The following is a 20,777-nucleotide window of genomic DNA, read 5'->3' on the forward strand; positions in this document are numbered from 1 at the left end:
ATTATATTAGCACACATATTTTACCATAGGGTTTCCTCTGCAAATATATGACCATCACATTAAATGCTCCTACTTCGATTTTGTCTCATTGCATTCAGCATTAACTCAGGAAAACAACGTATGCAGTTACTATACGTCCTGTTACTATACTTAATCCCTCTCTCATAACATAACGAGAGAGGTGTCCCTTACAAGGATTAGGGCCCTTACCCCATCGGTGACATGCCGACGGGGCTCTGAAGAGGATGCAGTGCAGAGTACATGCCCTAAGTGTACAAGGCCAACTGCCGAGGTGGGTCTTCGCCACCTTTTATGAACGCACCCATGAATGCAGCCGTCAAGAATAAGACAACTACAAGAAGTTGGGCTGTCGGCTACGAGGGAGGAACATTTATACGTGTGGCTAATGGACAATATTAAGAGCCGGAGCTTGCTCCGGTTTCTTGAAGAAAATAGACTGCATGACTTCCTTTAAGAAGACAGCCTCATTCTATGCCACATGGCAAGCCTTTGAATAATAATAAAAAAAAATGAGTGCACTTCTGGGTGACCATTTTCCTACTAGTGAAATGCAGGACATGATAAGGGGGGGGGGGGGGGCATGATTAAAAATTGTCAAATTTACAATAATTTATTTCTCAACTTTTGATGTGAAATTTTCTCTTGCAATATTTTCACATCTGTCTGAAACAAGGCAAGGGAGCAAATAATACAAGTTGAAGTTCATATACATATATGTAAACAACACTCTTTTATACAACTCTGTTATCATTGTAGTATATGCTCTGACACATTATTGACCTGAGATGTACATGCCACTACCAACCGGTGGCAAGATGTGGCTCCTATTTTATACTGTGCTGTGCTATTCAGGCATCCTTCCCTAACCGAATTTCATGATGCTTGTTGGTGCAGTATTCATACTACTTTTAGAAGAGTTGAGTGAAGAACAGCTATAGCATACTGGTAAGTTGAAAAATTTTATTCAGCTATGTTGTTTCAATATTTTAATAGTTCACACTTTTCTAACAATTATGCATGACATAAAAGAGATTAATAAGAAAGATACATACGACATATTTCAAAATGTACAGGGATTGCAATCACTGGCTTCAATTAAACTAAATGAGAGCTGTAACTATTGTCATTTACACATTCCGCAGACAAAGCAATTGCTGGATGTCACAACATAATATGTCACAACATAATAATAGCAGCTGTTCAAATACTAAGTAACAGTTGAGCTTGCACTCTTCGTGGATTTGCCCCTCTGCAAAGGATCAGTGGTTAGGGCACTTGATCGCTGTGCCCAAGGATGCAAGTTCAAACACAGGACATGACTGCTGCTTTTCATTGGAGATGAAAAGCAAGGCACCCGTGTACTGCATGACACCAGTGCACTTTGAAGAACCCCAGGGGGTTGAAATGACACGGAGCTGTTAACTGGTATACGTCTACCATTGTGGATATTGCGCATTAAATAATGCAGTGCATTTTACAAGGCGTGATTTCAGTTAACAAGGTATCACTTCATTTTAATAGGGATAAAAAATTTGTTAATCCATGCAGAGTATCAAATTTGATATTTGTCGGACAATTGAACTAACCAGAATCCATGTGTGAGATTGTGCATGAAGATGCCAATGTATGCTTTATAGTCATATTTTAGCATATAGCTAAAATGAATAATATTCCCCAGGAAAATAAAATGGGCACCCAGTCAAATACAGCAGATCCTATCACAACAGGCTGAACAAACCCAACTTTCCTGCCTTTGCAATTGTTTTGCTTATTGCACAGAATGTTTTGCCAGGGCTAATACATGCTTTATTTGTTCATTTCTGTGGTGCAGGTCACTTGCTACAGGAGTTTGTTGGATGAAGACTCTATAACCGGCAAATGATGATATTCAATCTGCATCAATTGCTTCACCTCGTAACAGCTATTAGAAACTTTGGATATCTGTGGGGACATAGTGTTTTTGTTTTTGAGAATGGGAGTGGCAGGCTCATTAAAATGATAACTGGTGCAAAATGGGTGCCAAATAAGGTGGTGGAGAAGCTGGTAATGCTACAACAGCTGTAGCTCAACACTTCATTCCTTTGAGAGATAAGTGAAAGACCTCATTATTGCCATGCTAGCTAATCCACTTACTGCTACAGCTACACACATATTGATGGAGCATGTCTTCTTGGTCATGCCAACTGCACACCTAGCCTGTCAGCAGAGGCCATCATTTTGATGGTACTAGTACTATTTTTCTTTGTAAGAAACTGGTTTGCATTGATAGTACACACAGGCTGCGAAGACACATTACTGAGTGCTTTTTGTCTCTTCTGACTGCTCTGTCAATATTGAAATTGAATGATATTGCAGCATCATGCCTTCTCATTGAATTTCCAGCTGATGACACAGCATATATGTATGTGATTTGCCAAACCTTATTGAGCGGGATTAAGATTTAATACTTTGCTTGTACTCTCAGTTTGGCTTATAGGGTTTAACATCCCAAAGTGACTTAGTCTATGAGAGATGCTGCCATGATGGGTTATGGCAATGTTTAAACATCGTTGCTCTTAAGAAACACTGACGTAAAGAACGACACGAAAGACAAGAGCACAAACTATCAACTGAAATTTTATTGTGATGAACACACAGATATAGCATTACACATACCAACATCACAAAAATCGACAAGTCAGCAAAGTAGCTATCGTCTCAAGGGTGAACGTGATATCTCCTTCACAAAAAAATATGCACGCTCTCATGCGGTCGTGCATATGTGGGGCAAATGGGAAGATGCCTTAAATAAAGGCTCAGAGAGCACAGGTACAACTGTAACCAAATTAGTGTATCTGGAAGTCTGGTGCCACACTGCGCTAGATGCAAAGATTGTGCACCATTTTTCAATGAGACGGCAGTTCTTCTGAAATCTAAAGACAAGCTAACAAGGGAACTGTGGGAGGCCCACTGTATCGAATCCGGGAATGGGACATGTGTAAGCGACCCTTCGGTCTCTCTATCGAAAAAAGAAAGGGAATTCTTGGGAAAATAAAGAAAAGGAGACAAATGGTTTTTTTTCTTTTTTTTTGTGAAGGAGATATCACATTCACCCTTGAGACAATAGCTACTTTGCTGACTTGTCGATTTTTGTGATGTTGTTATGTGTAATGCTATATATGTATGTGCATCGCAATAAAATTTCAGTTGATAGTTTGCACTTTTGTGTTTCACATCGTTCTTTACGTCAGTTGTTCTTAAGCACAACAATGTTTGAACATGTCAGTCACCAACTAGCCCAACTAGAAACCCTCTTGATGGTTATGGCAATTTCAATCATCTGTGGTTTTTTTTTTAAATGTGCAGTGGAATTGTACAGTAGACAGGCACCATTCTTTTCACCTCCATTGAAAAGCAACCACTGTGGCTAGGATTGAATTCGTCTTTGGGTTTATATCAAGCCCTGTAAGCACTGAGCCATCATAGTGAGCATATGCTTTGTACAGTGCACTCTGACTAGATTATGATGAAATGTCACTCAGTATGGCCCACAATTTTTAAGACGCAGCTACTGTTAATAAACGTGGGAGTGCAGTGATGGCAAAACTTTGCTGCTAGCTGCTAACAGAATATTTTCAGTGTCTTGCTGTTTTGTATTAAGGTGCATTTAACTACTCTAAAGTTCAAGCTGGTTACTGTTTTCTTGAGCATGTTGTAAATCACATTGTCATTATACTCTACAGGGTACAGGGTGCTTCTAACTGTAGCTAAATACCAGCTGCTGCTTTCTCTTTACTTGTACCCAGCAATAAATATGCCATAGATATTTTGAAGTAGTGCCTGCAAAATGAAGCTTATACACTTAGCTAAACAAAACTACACTTAAGCAAGTAAATTAGGTCTACTAGAAGAAATAGGGGGCATGAGGGATTGGCAGGATGCTGGTACACAATGCTATTGCCTTGCAGGCTAAGCAAACATTCACATAGCTTTCCTATTTATGAAGTTATTGTCTGATATCAATGCTCTAATTCAAAAAGCAGATGCCTCCAGGTCAATAATAAGCTTCCAAAGAAAGTCATGCAGCACCTTAGCATCAAGTTGTGCCACAGGTAGAATGTGTACGTCTGTTTGAAGAACCCCTGGAGCATGAATATGTGGACGGCTTTCGCAGGGCTTCACAACTAAATAGCAGCCAAGCCAGCTTTGCGATCAAAATTTGCTTCAAGTTGCATTTCATCTATCATTAAAGTTGCTGTTTGTTCATGCTCTGTATGTGTTCAGAACCCCCTTCACTTAAGAAAGTTAGATTCCTGTTTTATGTAGCCGGACTTGTGTTTTGTGATAACATCCAGAGCCATTCTGACTTTATTGGTGTGAGACAACCTGCCTTCAAACGAACTTTTCAAAAACTTATGAACGTGAGATGAAACTGTGAATTGACTTGCAAAAGCTAAAGAACCTGGGGGGCATCAGAGTATTGTTTAAAACAAGATTGACTTTGTTTTTGAAGAATTTTAGCACCTCCAAAATGCAAAATGCTCCTCACTCACTTAATCCAGTAAAGTTGCTACCAAATCATAGCATTGCACGTATTAACTGTTGCACGTTATTAGCACTAAATTCTTCATTTTTCCAGACGCAATATGTGGAACGCCCTGCCAAACACCATCGTATCATGTACTGATTGTAAATCATTCAGGGTAAAACTGAACGACCAACTTTTGTGAAGGCATTGATGGTGACGTCGGCGGAATTGTGGGCGCGCGGGGGGGGGGGGGGGGTGGGGGGGCAGGAGACAGCGCTTACATTGTCTTGCCTTTTTTCGCGTGTTTAATACTTCATGCATATAACATAGATTTATATAACAGTTTCGGCATCATTTACTTATGGTATGTTGTTATTTTTACTTTTCATATTGTTCCGTTTAACCCGGCCATGCACTATTTCTCTCGTTTCTGTTTTCTTGTTGTTCCAATGTTTTCCCGTTCTTGCTCGCATTGCATATTAAGTTTGCTCCCCCCTTATGTAATGCCCTCAGGGGAAAATAAATGAAATTAAATTGCAGAAGATGAACCCTTTCAGAAGGCTCACATGCATGCTGATATTCTTGTGAACCTCTATTAAAACACATGTAGCACTGTTTTCAAATCCCTTCGGTCACTCAGCTTTTCAGGCTCAAGCAACTCATCACAATTGCGCAGCGTCACCAAAAAAACGCTTCTAAGCAAACATCGGCAATGACACAATCACCCGCGAACGGATTGCGGAGAAGAATGAATAGTACCGTGCTATTGTTTTCTTCCGAAGTTCGCGGTTGTTTTCGGTACATATCCGTGCGTTCAATGAACGCTGATAACATGCAAAGTGATAGCGGCCAAGGCGTGGCGATCGTTCATGCTACCGATCGACTGCAGTGCGTCTGCAACTGCTATTACCGCCGCGCGAGCCATTTTTTGGTGCGTCTTAATTGTCACCGCGAGCCATAGCTAGTCTTTACATGGCTTATACATATACGTATGATTCTCTCAATAAATGTATAAAAAGTGAGCGAAACAGCCTCATTAATTATTTGCAACGACTGCGTTCGGGACACGTGGCTCAAGCGAGTAGCTGTGGTGAAGTCCGTTTCTTCCGCATTTGCCGGCCTGTACAGCGAGGTTTCCGCTTACGCGGAACGGAGTATCCGCATCAACCGTACGCACTCCGTAGTTACCGCATCATGTCAGTGAGGAATCCGTATGCTCCGCACACATTCGTCCGCAATCGCCGTACATGCTCCGTACACTCTATTAGAACATCCGTATCAATCGCATGACGTCTATATGCTCTCCGCACACGACCATCCGCATCCGCAGCATGAAATCCGTAAGTTCCGCAAGGACTTCCGTAACGAACGTATGAAATCCGCTTGTTTTCTGTAAATGTGATGCGAAAAACGTACGGAATCCGCAACATTTTCTGTACTGCTGCAATAGGGGGGCTTGCCATGCTCGCAGTCTATGCGAAAAGCTGCCATTTTTTCTTTTTTTTACCACCGTGTGAAACTAAAATGGCAAACTCGACAGTCTTCCGACTTTTCATTTTTCAGGGATTGCATCTAGAAAGTGCACACATCGTATTCGGTCCTTTCCCCAGGTAAACATACGATGCTGCGCTTAGTTCCTGCGCGCAGAAAACGGTCATTTATTCGATCAACTTGCGGCAACGTTTTCTTTCTCGGCAATGAAAAAGCTGTCTTCTAATCACTAATTTAATGTCACATGATCGTGCTACGACCACGCGGTTTTGTTTTGTATGCGCGTTCTCACTGACAACTGGATTTGTACAAGATGTTAAGTAGATCCAGGGAGGTAATCGGCGTCCACTACAGGCATATTGGGTCGTGAGTGCTAGCCGGCTTCCTGGCCAACATGGCACGCGGCCGACTGTGGGCAGCCAAATGCCCGAGCAACCGTTGCCAAACAGGTCGGCGTTCAGTCGGGGTTACAAGCTCGGGCCATGGATGCTGGCCGACTTCTGCCCTACCTAATACATGGCCGGCCATGGGCCACCCATTGACCGAGCTACCGTGGCAAACAGGTCGGCGTTCAGTCGGGGTTACAAGCTCGGGCCATGGATGCTGGCCGACTTCTGCCCTACCTAATACATGGCCGGCCATGGGCCACCCATTGACCGAGCTACCGTGGCCGAATTGGTCGGCGTTCAGTCGGGTGCCTGAGCTTGGGCCTTGGTTGATGGCCGACTTCCGTCCTACCTGGTACATGGCCAACCATGGGCCGTCATTCGACCGAGCACCGAATGCCGGCAGGTCGGCTGCCGACCAGCTGCCGATGACCGGCCATAGGTCGGCAGTCGGCCAATGCTGTCTGGGGTGCCACTCGCGAGAAGCCGATGGAACGCGTAACGCAGCAGGAAGCGTGCAGCTAGAGTGGTAACCCCGTTGGTTGGTTGGCTGGTTCACAGGAAGGGAAAGGCGCAGTATCTGTCACACTTGTTTCTGTGGACACCTGAACCGCGCCGTAAGGGAAGGGAGGGTGGGAGTGAAAATGGAAGGAGAGAAAGGGGAGCCGTAGTGGAGGGCTACGGAGTAATTTCGACCACCTGGGGATTTTTAACGTGCGCTGACATCGCACAGCACAGGGACGCCTCTTCGTAACCCCGTACGCACGCTTCTGGTTTTAAGTGAAGCTTGTATGTTGGCATGTTTTATGTATCGAACTGTTTAGGCGACCGGGGTGATACGCTCGGAGCTCCCGAAGTGGTGTCTACTTCAAAATTTGCTGACCTCTACTGTGGAGGCCTTAATTGTCGCTTTTTATATTTTTTTCTTAGCAAATAGTTGTTGTGGACTCTCTCTATGGACAGTTTTTCTCGGAAACATGTTTCACGCACACCCTTAAGCAACGTAGAAGACATTCTGTCTTGTTTAGAGTACAAGTTATGTTTGTGCCCATACTGGTTGATTGCCTAATTCATTTCAAAGTTGTGATCCAGCAGTGAACGTCTTCTGCAGATGGGTCATTTGGGAATCAAATGCGATTCTAAGTAGAAAGCTGACGAGGTTTTTTTTTTTTTTTTTTTTTTTTTTTTTTGCGCATCTTCCTGCGCGACGATCTCGACAGCGCGATAAAGATGCTGCACTCCAACCTAAGTACACGACTTTCTTTTTCCCCTCTCTTTTCTTTGCAGATTTTTCACCGAGAGAGCGCAGGTGAGAAGGCTTACGTATTTGCAGGATATGGACGAAGCTTTTACCTGATAGCAAAAGTGTACTGTTCTCGAACTAAGCTGATAAGCAACCTACACAAGATGAGTATTTTGCTAGGCTACGCAATAGGATAAGAAATATGTTTCTAATCAATCACACCCAGCTCACGCCTTTCAAGGGAACGCTTCCAGCACTTTTATTAAAAGTAAGGGAGTGATTGCTCATATTGGCATCTATCCTAGCGCAGCCGTACAGCTACAAAGAAAAGATTTAGACATTTCTAAAAACTTCGTAGTTAAAGAAAAATTCTTTCTTGTGCGAAGTTCGGGCAGTCGTTGTACCAGCTGTGGTAACCAAAAAAGCTAGCGGATGGTAGGGAGAGAGCGAATCGATCAATTACTAGAAGTGGGTATGGTGTTGGTCGAATATTTTGGAGACTTTTGACTGACGAAGATCCAGAGGTGAGGTCTCACGAAGCAAATAATTTAAACGACTGCACTGCAGAGGCGATTTTCAGCGAACAATGGCCTTCTATACTGCTTTTGACGACTGCCTTCAGGTCACTTCCAGGCTCCGACTCTTCATTTAGCAGCGGCTGCTTCCGGACACCAAGCTCTGATTCTCAATCACGGTGAGTGCATATGGATCGAAAAGTAATGAAAAAATGGCTTTCTTCCTTTCTCATATTTCAGATACAGCGCAAGCATTCTGTCGACATCAACAAGTGACAGGGATGGTAAGTACTCTGATCTCTGTAGCAGTATGACGATTATTAAAAAACAAACTCGCTTTCTTCGCAGATCCCAAGACATATTTTAATCCATCGGTAAGGGTGAGTCGACTTTCTCTGAAGGAATAGCGTCAAGTAACGGACAGTCTAACTGCGGACCTAATCTGACGTGGAACTTAACTGCACTTAAAATGCTAAAGTGACCTTCAACAACCATGTTTTTAGGTCTGTCGCCGAACACCTAACCTACCTCTTTCGACTTATGTAAAGGGTTCTCGAGTTTTCATATTGGACACCTGCAGTACGACTAAATGCTATCGATTTCTTTTTCATCGCAGTCAGACGGAGGAGCATTCTTGCGCAAACAGTTGTTCTGGCGGTTATCACAACAAGGTTTCCAGAAATAAACTGAAGAAAAGAAACTTTTGCGCAGAGGATACATTTTGGGCGTATTTTCTCCCATTTCCAGTTTCAAGCGCCCCGTACAATTGCAAGTACAGTAGTGGTACTGGCGACACGCTTTTAATGGTAGCTTTTATAGCACAAGAAATTGGAGTTTACAGCAGTCGTATGTTTCGTAGCAGAGAAAATGGCGTTCTGTAGCAGGCGGTCCGTATTTTCTAGCAGAAAAAAAAGTGCATTGCATTAGAATTTGAGCTGTTGCAGCGCATAAAAATAGATTGAAAATTTTCAGGTTTAAATGGAGAGAGCAAGGTCAGTCATTGAAGCAAAAAACGGAAAAACGTAAACCTAAATGCCTTTACTACATCGCTTTCTCTAAAAAGGAGGAGGGGGGGGGGGGGGGCAGCAGGAGTAAGAAATAGAGAAAAGGTTTGCAAATTTTACCAAAGGTTCACAGACAAGAATGAATCGCTGGTCAAACGCCACGGGTAGTTTCAGGTAGAGCTGCAATCCGGGCGGCACTTTACGCTCTCTCGCAACTCATGGAGAGCAGCGCTTTCGGAGGAATTCTGTCCCAAATCGACTTTGTCGACAAGGTTTGGCGTGCTTAGTGCTCGCATGTCCGCTCAATCCAACACGCAGCATTTCTTTAATACTGGCCTTTATACCAAGCAATGCTAAACGCAGTTCACGGTACCGAATGTGAAGGTATAGTACTATAATTTTTTGCAGCCAAAATTATGTCCTGCTGACTGCGTGGCGGAAATTACGGCGAATCGTTTGCCCGCTTTAAACTTGGTGAACGATGACTATTTATGCCTGGTATTAAAGCAACAGTTTCATTACGGGTTAGACTGTTTTAAAGAGTTGGCTCCAACAGCACTTCCTATGCGTCACTAAAATGGGTGTACGAAGTTGAAGTGTACTCAAAACATATTTTGATGATTTCGCGACTCAAGCTCAGCTAACTGAATTTTCAGTTTTTTGACAGCTATTGAAAAAACCTTATGAGGCAGCCCAAAGGAAACAAGCAGTTGTGTGAGTACCTTCAAAATTATACTAGCACATTATCTCCTGCCTGTTTCTTAAGTCGATCTTCCCTTCGCATTTCTTTCTTTCCCTGTTGCCATGCGCCAAGCAACTTAAACTGGAGCGTCGAACCTCCAAAATTTCTTGAGAAGTGGTATTGATGGCAGTTGCAAAGTTAATTATGGCGGTCTGGCTTTTTTTGCAGGATCCCGATCTGTAGGCGCTTCTGTGATGACAATGGCAGCTCTGGGAAAACTTCAGATTTCAAGTTATAAAACACAGCAAGAACTACAACTCTTCAGTATAGCTAGCTGTTGTTTCTAAGTTTACGGCTCTTGTTTCAGTTAGAGTTAATTTAAAGGCATTTTCTGTGCTCTTGTGGTTGTTTAACAAGACAGTGAAGTGCGCACCTCGCCTGCTGCACCTTTTAGCTTGCATGGTTTAGAACGTAGCGAGAACAGAAGCATATTTAGCATAGCTAGCTGTTAAACTAAAGTTAATGTTCTTGTTAAAGGTATTATACTGTCAAAGGTTAGTTTATTTAAAGGCCACTTGAAACAGCATGATTGTTAAACAAGATGGCAAAGTGTGCCTCACCACCTGTATGCGTGTACTTATGCAGAATAAAAGAAAGCTTCGCTTTATCTCAAGCAAAGTGCGCTGCATTCTCCAAAGCCTAGTTTGTGAAAGCATTGCCAACAGAACATCAAAATAATAATTAAATGAATCTCCAGCTTGTACGGACGGACAGACGGACGGACGGACGGGCGGGCGGGCGGGTGGGTGGATGGTTAGTTTAGAAAACGACTAAAGGCTATGCGAGACGCCGTAGTGGAGTACCCCGGAAATTTCGACCACCTGAAGGTCTTTAACGTGCACTGACATCGCACAGCACACGGGCACCTTGATTTCGCCGCTATCGAAAAGCGGCCGCCGGTGCCGGGATTCGATTCCGCATCCTTGTGCACAAAAGTCGAGCGCCCTAACCACTGCACCACCACGGCAGGTGGATTTATTGATTGATTGTACCCAGTAAAAGAAACCATTTCCTTCTTTCCCGCATATTTTCCCTGCATTTCTATTATTCATTACGACTGTTACCCGCTCGGTTCAAATTAGCCTCGCTTTCTAATCCCACAGTGACTGCAAATGAGCGATATGAGTGCCATGAATTCCATATTTTTATTTGCGTTTCTCGGATGTGTAATACACAAAGGGGCTTAGTACTCAATCACTCTACGATGCTTTTCCTTCGGTAGCTGAAAACACCGCTTCAAAATTTACTGTGTGTAGACTGCTTCTTCTACTACAGCAAATGTGACTAACATACACTGCGAACTGACCACTGTGCTTGGTATAAGAACAGCGACAACAAATACATATAATCACCGCACAGAAAAACATCGATAAAAAACGGAAACTCTATGAACTATAGCTTAAAGCGTTTATGTCACTTAATTGTGGCACTTGGGACTAGCAATTTCATACTCATATCGAGAAACATTTATTTCGACCCTGCAGTGGTGCGAATCTCAAGCATAAGATTTAAATACTGTCTGATAATGGCTTCCTGTTACTTATTTAAACGTTAGATCACTCAACATAAACGCTACGATTTCAACAAACTGGTTCCTTCTGTGACAGCGGTGCTATCACCGGCTCCTCCGCCATGTACTAGCGTATACACCCTCCGCGCCACCTCCAGGATCTGGAACGACCTATACTCCGGGAACAACAACGGACAAGTCGACAGCGGCAGCGTTTATCAGCAGGGGCCGCTGTCATGAATAAGAGACAAACAGTTGGGAGCACAGGCAGAATGTGATGGGAAAATGTCAAGAAACCGATGAACGGAATTAAAACACTTGTATAGATCTTGTAATTCAAAATGGTGTAGTTGCGGAGGACTCGAAGGCCATGTCAAACTACTTCACTGACAACAAAATTCTCACCAATTGTGTTACAAATTGTGCGCGTATACAATGCCATTATGAATGAAGACATTACTTCTAAGACGGTCCTCTTCTGAATCACATGCAATGTATGGTCAAGAAGCCTAGCACCTGATGTACTCAACAACGCAATGTTTATTCAGTGAGGCACAACGAGCATAATCATGTGGAAACGTACTTTGTAATATATTCCGTGTTAAACGACCTAAACCGTCAGGATATTTTTCTTCTTGTGTCCCTAGACCTGCTGACACACGCGCTTTGAAAACAATGTTTTCGGCTCGTTTTTCAGACCCCGAAGCGGTCACAAATTATTGGTTAATCTCAATTTGTCGCTTTCGAGAGCACAGATAAAAACAAGTTTGCCGCTAGGTTTTATGTAAGCCGAAGAGTCGTGGAATACAAAAAATGAAAACCCCCATTTCTTAGGCGAAATACTCGTACTAGATAGATCATCACCAACGGACGCATCGCGGGCTTAATCTAATGTTCTTGGTCACCCATTCTTCCTGGCCCAGCAGCAATGACGTTACATAGTCTAGATGCAGCTTCGTAGCGTCTAATTTCAGATAATACCGAAGAATACGTCATGCGCACTACGATCACTGCCTCTTCGCAGAAAAAAAAAAAAAAAAAAAACTGATAGCCCAGCGGGGACTGCTCAGCGGCACCATTTTTATTGCTGTTCTGGTGTGCTGGTGTGTTGATCTGCTGTCTCCTCCTGACTGCTGGTTCCTGTCTTGTCTGCGAACCTGATCGTTCTCTCCGGTGATGCCATTTCACATCGGGGGATCGGCCATTAATTGTTTTAAACCGGAAATTAGGGTTCATGTACAAATAGGCCTATAATGTCTATAGCTTCCGCAGGTGGGGGTTCGGCATCCTGGTTTGCCAGTCTGCCGGCCCAAAGCTTGGACTTGGAATCTTTTGGAAGGAATGGAATAAGCATAATACCGGTGGCATTTGTACCAATTGGGGATGGAACCCTGAAGTTGAAAAATCCAAAAATAATGTCACCTTCCACTACCTAGAAATCTCTGAGGAGCGTCCGTTTGGCAGGAGAGGTATCCTCGGTAAGTCCTCGAATATACGGTGTGTGTCGGACTTGCTTCGATGCACATCGTTTGAATCACTGCCAGTAAAGCCTTTGATACCTGAACAGCTGGCATGTTCAAAAGGTATTATACGTGGCGTGGATTCGTCGGCTTCTTCGCAAGAAATGATCGAGGAATTGAACGAGGCTGGCGTTGGCATCATGTCGCTATTCCATTGAAGCAGGAATGCTGGTGGCTCCAGGGTGCCGACAGAATCGATGAAAGCGACGTTTGCCGGGGCTAAATGTCCAACAGAGATTAAGGTATGGCCCATTGTGTGCCGTGTAGATCCCCTGCAGCCTCGCTCTTTGCAGGGAAAAAACTGCTGGCGATTTGGATACAACAGCAAGGCGTGCAAATCCGCAACATGCTGCAGACTGTGCGGAGACAACCATTCATCTGACATTTGCACATCTGTTGTGGTAATTTGCACACTATGTCACGCGGATCACCCTGCTGATGATGATGATGCATGTCCAAAACGCGCAGATGTGCAAACTGTTCTCGACATTATCCAGCACAAAATGTGAAGATGCCTATGCAAAGCAAGACCGTAAGAGAAATACATACGCAGCTTGTGCAAAAACACTAGTTTCGGATGTTGAAGCAGGCCTGACAAATACGGTTGTCTCAGCTGTAGAGAAATCACTTGAGGGTGTCTTCGAGCGTATGTTAATCACGTTTACAGAAGCTGTGTCACAGCTCATAGCTACAGAGATTGGCTCTACCGAAATCGCAGCTTTGCTAGTTGGCAACCCTGGTATAGCTGAATGCCATGCTCCTCTGGTTGCTAGGGCCTCTGTTGCATGATGGAGATTCTACCCAGACGACGCCGACTCCTTTTTCTTCAATGAAAGTGCAGGGTCAGGGTCCTGTGGATACCCACGTGTCCACCGTTTACCCATTGGATGTAGAGATGACACGTTCGTCCCAGAAGCGTCGCGCTTCTTCCTCTCCCTCAAAATCCGCCCATTATAACACTAAAAGCTAAAATGGTTCCCTTAACCTTCAGAATAACACTGATGTTTTAGAGGAGGCTGTTACAGCTTCCCGGATTCTACAATAATCATGGCGGGGTGAAAAGTAATACAGTGGAATTGTCGTTGAATTCCATCTTCATTTCACGATTTACAGAATCTTATTTCAAAATTCAACCCAGACATAATTTTACTACAAGAAACATGGCTTTTGCCAAACCGGCCATTTTTTCTCAAATATTTTAGAACGTTTAGATCAGATCGCATTAGCGGCAGTGGTGGCGGCTAGCTAACCTTAATTTCGTCAAAAACACTTCATCGGGCGAAGGTGTTACACAAAACTTTACGACAAGACTGCGAACTGCTTCCAGTTGATATCGCAATTCCACAGTGTAATCCTATCATTAATGCAAATGTTTACTTCCCAACAGGCGTCTGTATAACATATTATTTAAGTGATCTATTGAGTTCAACCAACAGATTGATTATTGCTGGCGATTTTAATTCTCACCATGTTATTTGGGGTTACCGTTCAGATACATGTGGGCAGCGGCTTTGGAACTGCATGTCTGTAATACATGTGCATTGCTGTAATAGTCCAGGCAGAACCTACATGCGAGCAGCTTCTAGGTCAGTAATTGATTTAACGTTAGCAGCAAATGGATTAAAGGTCTCATCATGGGCTACGGTTGATTGTGGTACATAGAGACCACTTCCCAATTACGTTTAATATAGTATCCGCTCCAGTTAGAGTGATTACTTGTGAACAAAAATTTGTCAACCATGAACTCTTTAAAAAGTTTGTGAATTCCTCTTTTTCCTCCATAGCATCATCTGAGCATTCTGAACGTGCTCAACAAGCACTCTCTTCTCTGTTAGATGCCACTGAGCGCTCAGTGTTCACTGTGAAATCGTCTGTCCCTAACAAAATGTCGTGCCAATGGTGGAATGAAGGATGTGAAAAAGCACTCCGTCGTAGAAAAGCTGCATAGCCTTTCCCATAACCAGTGTCCCCAAAATTGGATAAATTATAAATTTTATGTGACGAATTCATTTTAAAAACTATTCGTATAGCAAAGGATGAGTATAATGCTAATATGAATATTTATCTCTCTAATCCAATTGATCGGAAGACATTGTATACATTCATGGAACGCAACCAAAGTTTATCTGCGCCACATGTAACCGAGTCAGAGATGTTATCACCCCATGAAGCAATAGATAAACTTGAAAAGATTGCGAACGGCCTTGCTATTCGCTTTCAAGCGCAAACGATGGTTCCGTTACTTCGACCTACGCCATGTGCTGATTTCATTGCGGTTGAGCCATCGGAATTGCATTGCATAGCGGCTGCTCTGAAACCTGCAGCTCCTGGGTGTGACGGTATTACAGTCGATATGCTGAAAGCTTTAGTGCAAGACCACAACTCGGAAGTGTTGAATATTGTATTTTTTTTCCTGGAAACTGCTTGGTTACCTGAAGACTGGAAAGTTGCTAAAATTATACTAACCCTCAAGGATCAGAAAACAGGTTTTGATTTGGATAATATTCGGCCGATTTCTCTTACTTCAAATTTAGTGAAACTTATTCAACGCATAGTTCACCTGCGCCTCACATGCATGTTATGACCCTGAGTGCAATTAGTGATGCACAGATTGGGTTTCGTCCCGGGTGCTCGATTTGGACGGCTCTTATAGATTTGGAGAGTAGAATTAGGTTAGCAATGAAGAAGAAAGAAGTGTCGGCATTGGTCACTTTGGATATTGCCAAAGCGTATGACAGTGTAGAACACTCTATACTGTTGAATAAAATAAAAAAATTAGGCCACTTTTTTACATTTTTGCATGGCTAAAAGAAGTCTTAAGGCATAGGAAATTTTTCTACACAAGAGGTTCTTTAAATTCTGAAACTTTTATTTCCAAACTAGAAGCGTTCCTCGGGGTCGGTGCTATCTCCATTGCTATTTAATATATTAAGGAGGGATATTCCTGTTCATCCAAATATAAAGGTGTACGTGTATGCGGATGATATTGCCTTTTTCTCGTCTGCACGAGATGTTCATTCTTTATACCAGTTATCGCAAGCCTACTTGAATCCCCTTGATGTTTGGCTGGGTAAAGTAAAATTATTTCTTAATGTGAAGAAATCCTCAGTACTCGTTTTCCCACCGGCACACCCTCTCTATATCTCCCGTGCGTATTGAGGTTCACAAATCCCACAGGTTGAATCGTTGAAGTACTTGGGCGTATTATACCATTCCCAATTAGACTGGCGGCCTCATATCAAAAGTAATTGCATGAATGGTGAGCGAGCCCTTGGACGCCTGATTCGAATTAGTCATAAGAAATTCGGTATGCGCAGGGATACTTTTTTATTTCTGTATAAAACTTATGGGAGACCAATTCTGGAGTTCGGCTGTGTTCTTTTCTCGGGCCGTCCCAAATACAAACTACAACCTTTGTTGCTACTGGAGAGGCGCGCTTTACGACTATGTTTGGGGTTATCAAAATCAGTTTCAAATGCAGTCGTCTATTTAGCGCATAGCCTTTCCCATAACCAGTGTCCCCAAAATTGGATAAATTATAAATTTTATGTGACGAATTCATTTTAAAAACTATTCGTATAGCAAAGGATGAGTATAATGCTAATATGAATATTTATCTCTCTAATCCAATTGATCGGAAGACATTGTATACATTCATGGAACGCAACCAAAGTTTATCTGCGTCACATGTAACCGAGTCAAAGATGTTATCACCCCATGAAGCAATAGATAAACTTGAAAAGATTGCGAACGGCCTTGCTATTCGCTTTCAAGCGCAAACGATGGTTCCGTTACTTCGACCTACGCCATGTGATGATTTCATTGCGGTTGAGCCATCGGAATTGCATTGCATAGCGGCTGCTCTGAAACCTGCAGCTCCTGGGTGTGACGGTATTACAGTCGATATGCTGAAAGCTTTAGTGCAAGACCACAACTCGGAAGTGTTGAATATTGTAATTTTTTTCCTGGAAACTGCTTGGTTACCTGAAGACTGGAAAGTTGCTAAAATTATACTAACCCTCAAGGATCAGAAAACAGGTTTTGATTTGGATAATATTCGGCCGATTTCTCTTACTTCAAATTTAGTGAAACTTATTCAACGCATAGTTCACCTGCGCCTCACATGCATGTTATGACCCTGAGTGCAATTAGTGATGCACAGATTGGGTTTCGTCCCGGGTGCTCGATTTGGACGGCTCTTATAGATTTGGAGAGTAGAATTAGGTTAGCAATGAAGAAGAAAGAAGTGTCGGCATTGGTCACTTTGGATATTGCCAAAGCGTATGACAGTGTAGAACACTCTATACTGTTGAATAAAATAAAAAAATTAGGCCACTTTTTTACATTTTTGCATGGCTAAAAGAAGTCTTAAGGCATAGGAAATTTTTCTACACAAGAGGTTCTTTAAATTCTGAAACTTTTATTTCCAAACTAGAAGCGTTCCTCGGGGTCGGTGCTATCTCCATTGCTATTTAATATATTAAGGAGGGATATTCCTGTTCATCCAAATATAAAGGTGTACGTGTATGCGGATGATATTGCCTTTTTCTCGTCTGCACGAGATGTTCATTCTTTATACCAGTTATCGCAAGCCTACTTGAATCCCCTTGATGTTTGGCTGGGTAAAGTAAAATTATTTCTTAATGTGAAGAAATCCTCAGTACTCGTTTTCCCACCGGCACACCCTCTCTATATCTCCCGTGCGTATTGAGGTTCACAAATCCCACAGGTTGAATCGTTGAAGTACTTGGGCGTATTATACCATTCCCAATTAGACTGGCGGCCTCATATCAAAAGTAATTGCATGAATGGTGAGCGAGCCCTTGGACGCCTGATTCGAATTAGTCATAAGAAATTCGGTATGCGCAGGGATACTTTTTTATTTCTGTATAAAACTTATGGGAGACCAATTCTGGAGTTCGGCTGTGTTCTTTTCTCGGGCCGTCCCAAATACAAACTACAACCTTTGTTGCTACTGGAGAGGCGCGCTTTACGACTATGTTTGGGGTTATCAAAATCAGTTTCAAATGCAGTCGTCTATTTAGCGGCCTATGTCCGTGACTTGAACTCTCGATTTGAGCTCCTCACTGTGCGAACCTTTTTACGAGCACTGGAACAACTGTCTGCAGTGGCTTCTCTCATTTTTATTACACACCAAGCTTCCTTTCTAAATTATCATTTTTCTTTCTAGATTATCTTTGGCCGCACTATAAGCAACCACAATCGGTATTTACTCAGTCCTTGCTGTCCAAAATTGCAGTTTCACTTATTTCAGTAAGACATGTTGGCAATGTTCAAGCTGCTTTCGCAATGTTCTTTGACAAGTCGTTGCCATCTAATGCAAAGCACTTGACTACCAGTGTAATAAATGCGCACCTTGAAGATTATCTATTACACTATCCACGACACGTAGCTATTTTAACAGATGCCTCACAACGGAATGAAAAAGTAGCAATAGGTATTTATTCCCATGGCGCTCGATTGGAGTTTTTCTATACGGATCCCTGATTACACACCAATATTACCGGCTGAAATGATTACAATTGGTTTGGCCGTTCAAAACGTTCCCGGTAACGTTACTCCTGTAATCATATACTCTGGCTGCCTGCCAGTCTTAGCAGCATTAGAAAGCCCGAAACTGCGTCTTTTAAAGCAAACCCTGATGTTTTTCCTTCCGTTACATTCACAGGAAGGACGCTTTCAGTGAGTTCCGGGACACAGCGGTATCGCTTCTAATATAATGGAAGATTATTTAGCAAATTCAGCTCTCAATGGGCCTGCTGCCAATGTTGTACCGAATAATATTTTTGCTAAATATATCCCGTTTTGAACGGTTTCAAACGTTAAACTCCTTCAGCCATGAGCCACTCTTTGCGACTACGGATTTTAATCAGTCACAGTGTCTGAGTGCTATTGTTGCCGATTTTGCCCGGTCCCTTCTGTTGTTGTTATCTGGTGATATTGAAATTAACCCCGGCCCTGATTCTGGCACCATTCTTGCCGAGCTGCAAAAACTTTCAGCCAGTCAATCCCTACTGATCGCCGAGGTGGGCGAACTAAAAAACCAACTACTAACGACAAACCAAACCATCTCCAATCTGAACGAAAGACTGACCGACCTCGAGAACCCCTACCGAACTCTAAAAACCTTACAAACAGTCCTCGATACTGTCCGAACTAACGCCGCCCAGACAGCCTGCTTAGTCTCTGCATTAGAAATACGCCTAGACGACGCTGAAAATCGATTGCGGCGGAACAATCTAATATTTTATGGCCTTGAAGACACTAATACGACCGAAACATATGCTGAGGCTGAACAATCAATCATTCGTCACTGCCAGAAGCGCCTTAACATATCAATCGACCCTAAAGAAATAGAACGCGCACATCGTCTTGGACGCCAGTCTAACGACCGCTGTCGCCCAATAATATCCAAATTCACGTCCTATACAAAACTAAAGACAATATTGTTTCAAATGCCCGGAAACTAAAGAACACATCCTATAGCATCGGCGAAGACTTCTCTCGTTCTGTCCAAACCGCGCGTAGCCACCTTGTAGCTTTCGCCAAATCAAAAAAAGTTAAATTTTCACTTCGCTACAAGACATTGCACATTGGTGCTAAGCGTTATATGTACGATATGCAATCGTAGACCGTTCAAGAGATACCATAGCGGTCACCTCCCCCAAAAGCAATCAATACCCGTCCCCGTACTTTATCAAATAATCATCTTTCGTTCTCTGTAACCTTCACTAATATTCACAGTTTTATGCCGAAACGAGAACGCGTGTTTAGCTTAGTCACATCATCTAACAGCAGTATGCTCCTGTTAACTGAAACCTGGCTTACTAATGATATCACTGATGCTTAAGTTATTGCCATTTTGCCAAATTTTTCTGTTTATCGAAAGGACCGCACAGATTCTCGAGGGGGTGGTGTACTGATCGCTGCTGGACCGGAATTATCTTGTTCACCCATTCGCCTACCATCTAACTTAGAGATACTGTGGCTTTTGTGCCGTGCTTCACCGCATTCAGTCATAATCGGCGTGTGTTATAGGCCTCCGCATGCAAGCCCAAACATTTCCCTCGAACTCAACAATATGCTCAACCAGCTCATGACATCTTATCCGAACGCGCATATTCTTCTATTTGGTGATTTTAATTATTCAGGAATAAACTGGCTCAACCGCTCTCATTCACAGCCAATCAGTGCAGAATCAAGAGATTTTCTAAATGTTTGCTTGAACTTTAATCTTTACCAACTAGTAACCAGCCCAACATGCATCGCAGGCGATTCGAGCAACATTTTAGATTTAATACTAAGCTGTCATCCTGACAGTTTGTCATCCATTACATACTTAGAGCCCATTAGCGACCATAAAGTCATTCAAGCAGATTTTTCCTTCCGCACCGAGCGCCATGAAATACAAAAGAAAACAAACACCCTCTATGACAAGGGTAACTACAATGCCATTAATCATGAACTGAGCATTTTTTTCCCACTCTTCGAAGCCGGTTATAACCAGAGATCTGTTAACGAGAATTGGCTAATATTTAAAGATAAACTCCACGAACTAACACAAAAATTTATCCCTAGAATAACGTTTCGTGAAAAGCGCTCTAAACCCTGGTTTTCTAAGACACTAAAAGGACTCGAGAATAAAAAGAAGCAGCTTTTTCGCGCTGCCAAATTGAAAAGCAGTTCCGAAGCGTGGGAGAAACATTTTTCAGCCGAAAAAGAATACTTGACTTCTGTCACCAATGCTAAACACGCATTTTTTAACAGCGACCTACCGCGCATGCCATGCGATAACCCTCACTCATGCATCCGGTATT

At 42.8% G+C, this 20,777-nt stretch overlaps 1 protein-coding gene across 1 annotated transcript in view; it reads left to right on the forward strand.

The window, feature by feature from the left end:
* The window catches only part of LOC146203332 (E3 ubiquitin-protein ligase RNF212B-like), a 99,334-nt gene extending 88,816 nt beyond the window's left edge, over nt 1-10,518 (forward strand). The window contains exons 11-16 of the mRNA XM_084602999.1: nt 7,693-7,714; nt 8,271-8,342; nt 8,404-8,447; nt 8,512-8,537; nt 9,835-9,881; nt 10,078-10,518. Coding sequence (XP_084459125.1) covers nt 7,693-7,714; nt 8,271-8,342; nt 8,404-8,447; nt 8,512-8,537; nt 9,835-9,881; nt 10,078-10,147 — 281 coding nt within the window. The 3' untranslated portion in view covers nt 10,148-10,518. The remainder of the gene's footprint in view (nt 1-7,692; nt 7,715-8,270; nt 8,343-8,403; nt 8,448-8,511; nt 8,538-9,834; nt 9,882-10,077) is intronic.
* The last annotated feature ends 10,259 nt before the right edge of the window (nt 10,519-20,777 follow it).

This window comes from Amblyomma maculatum, chromosome 1, assembly GCF_055883805.1.
Source record: "Amblyomma maculatum isolate TAMU_Amacu chromosome 1, ASM5588380v1, whole genome shotgun sequence".
In the NCBI taxonomy this organism is placed as follows: Eukaryota; Metazoa; Arthropoda; class Arachnida; order Ixodida; family Ixodidae; genus Amblyomma; species Amblyomma maculatum.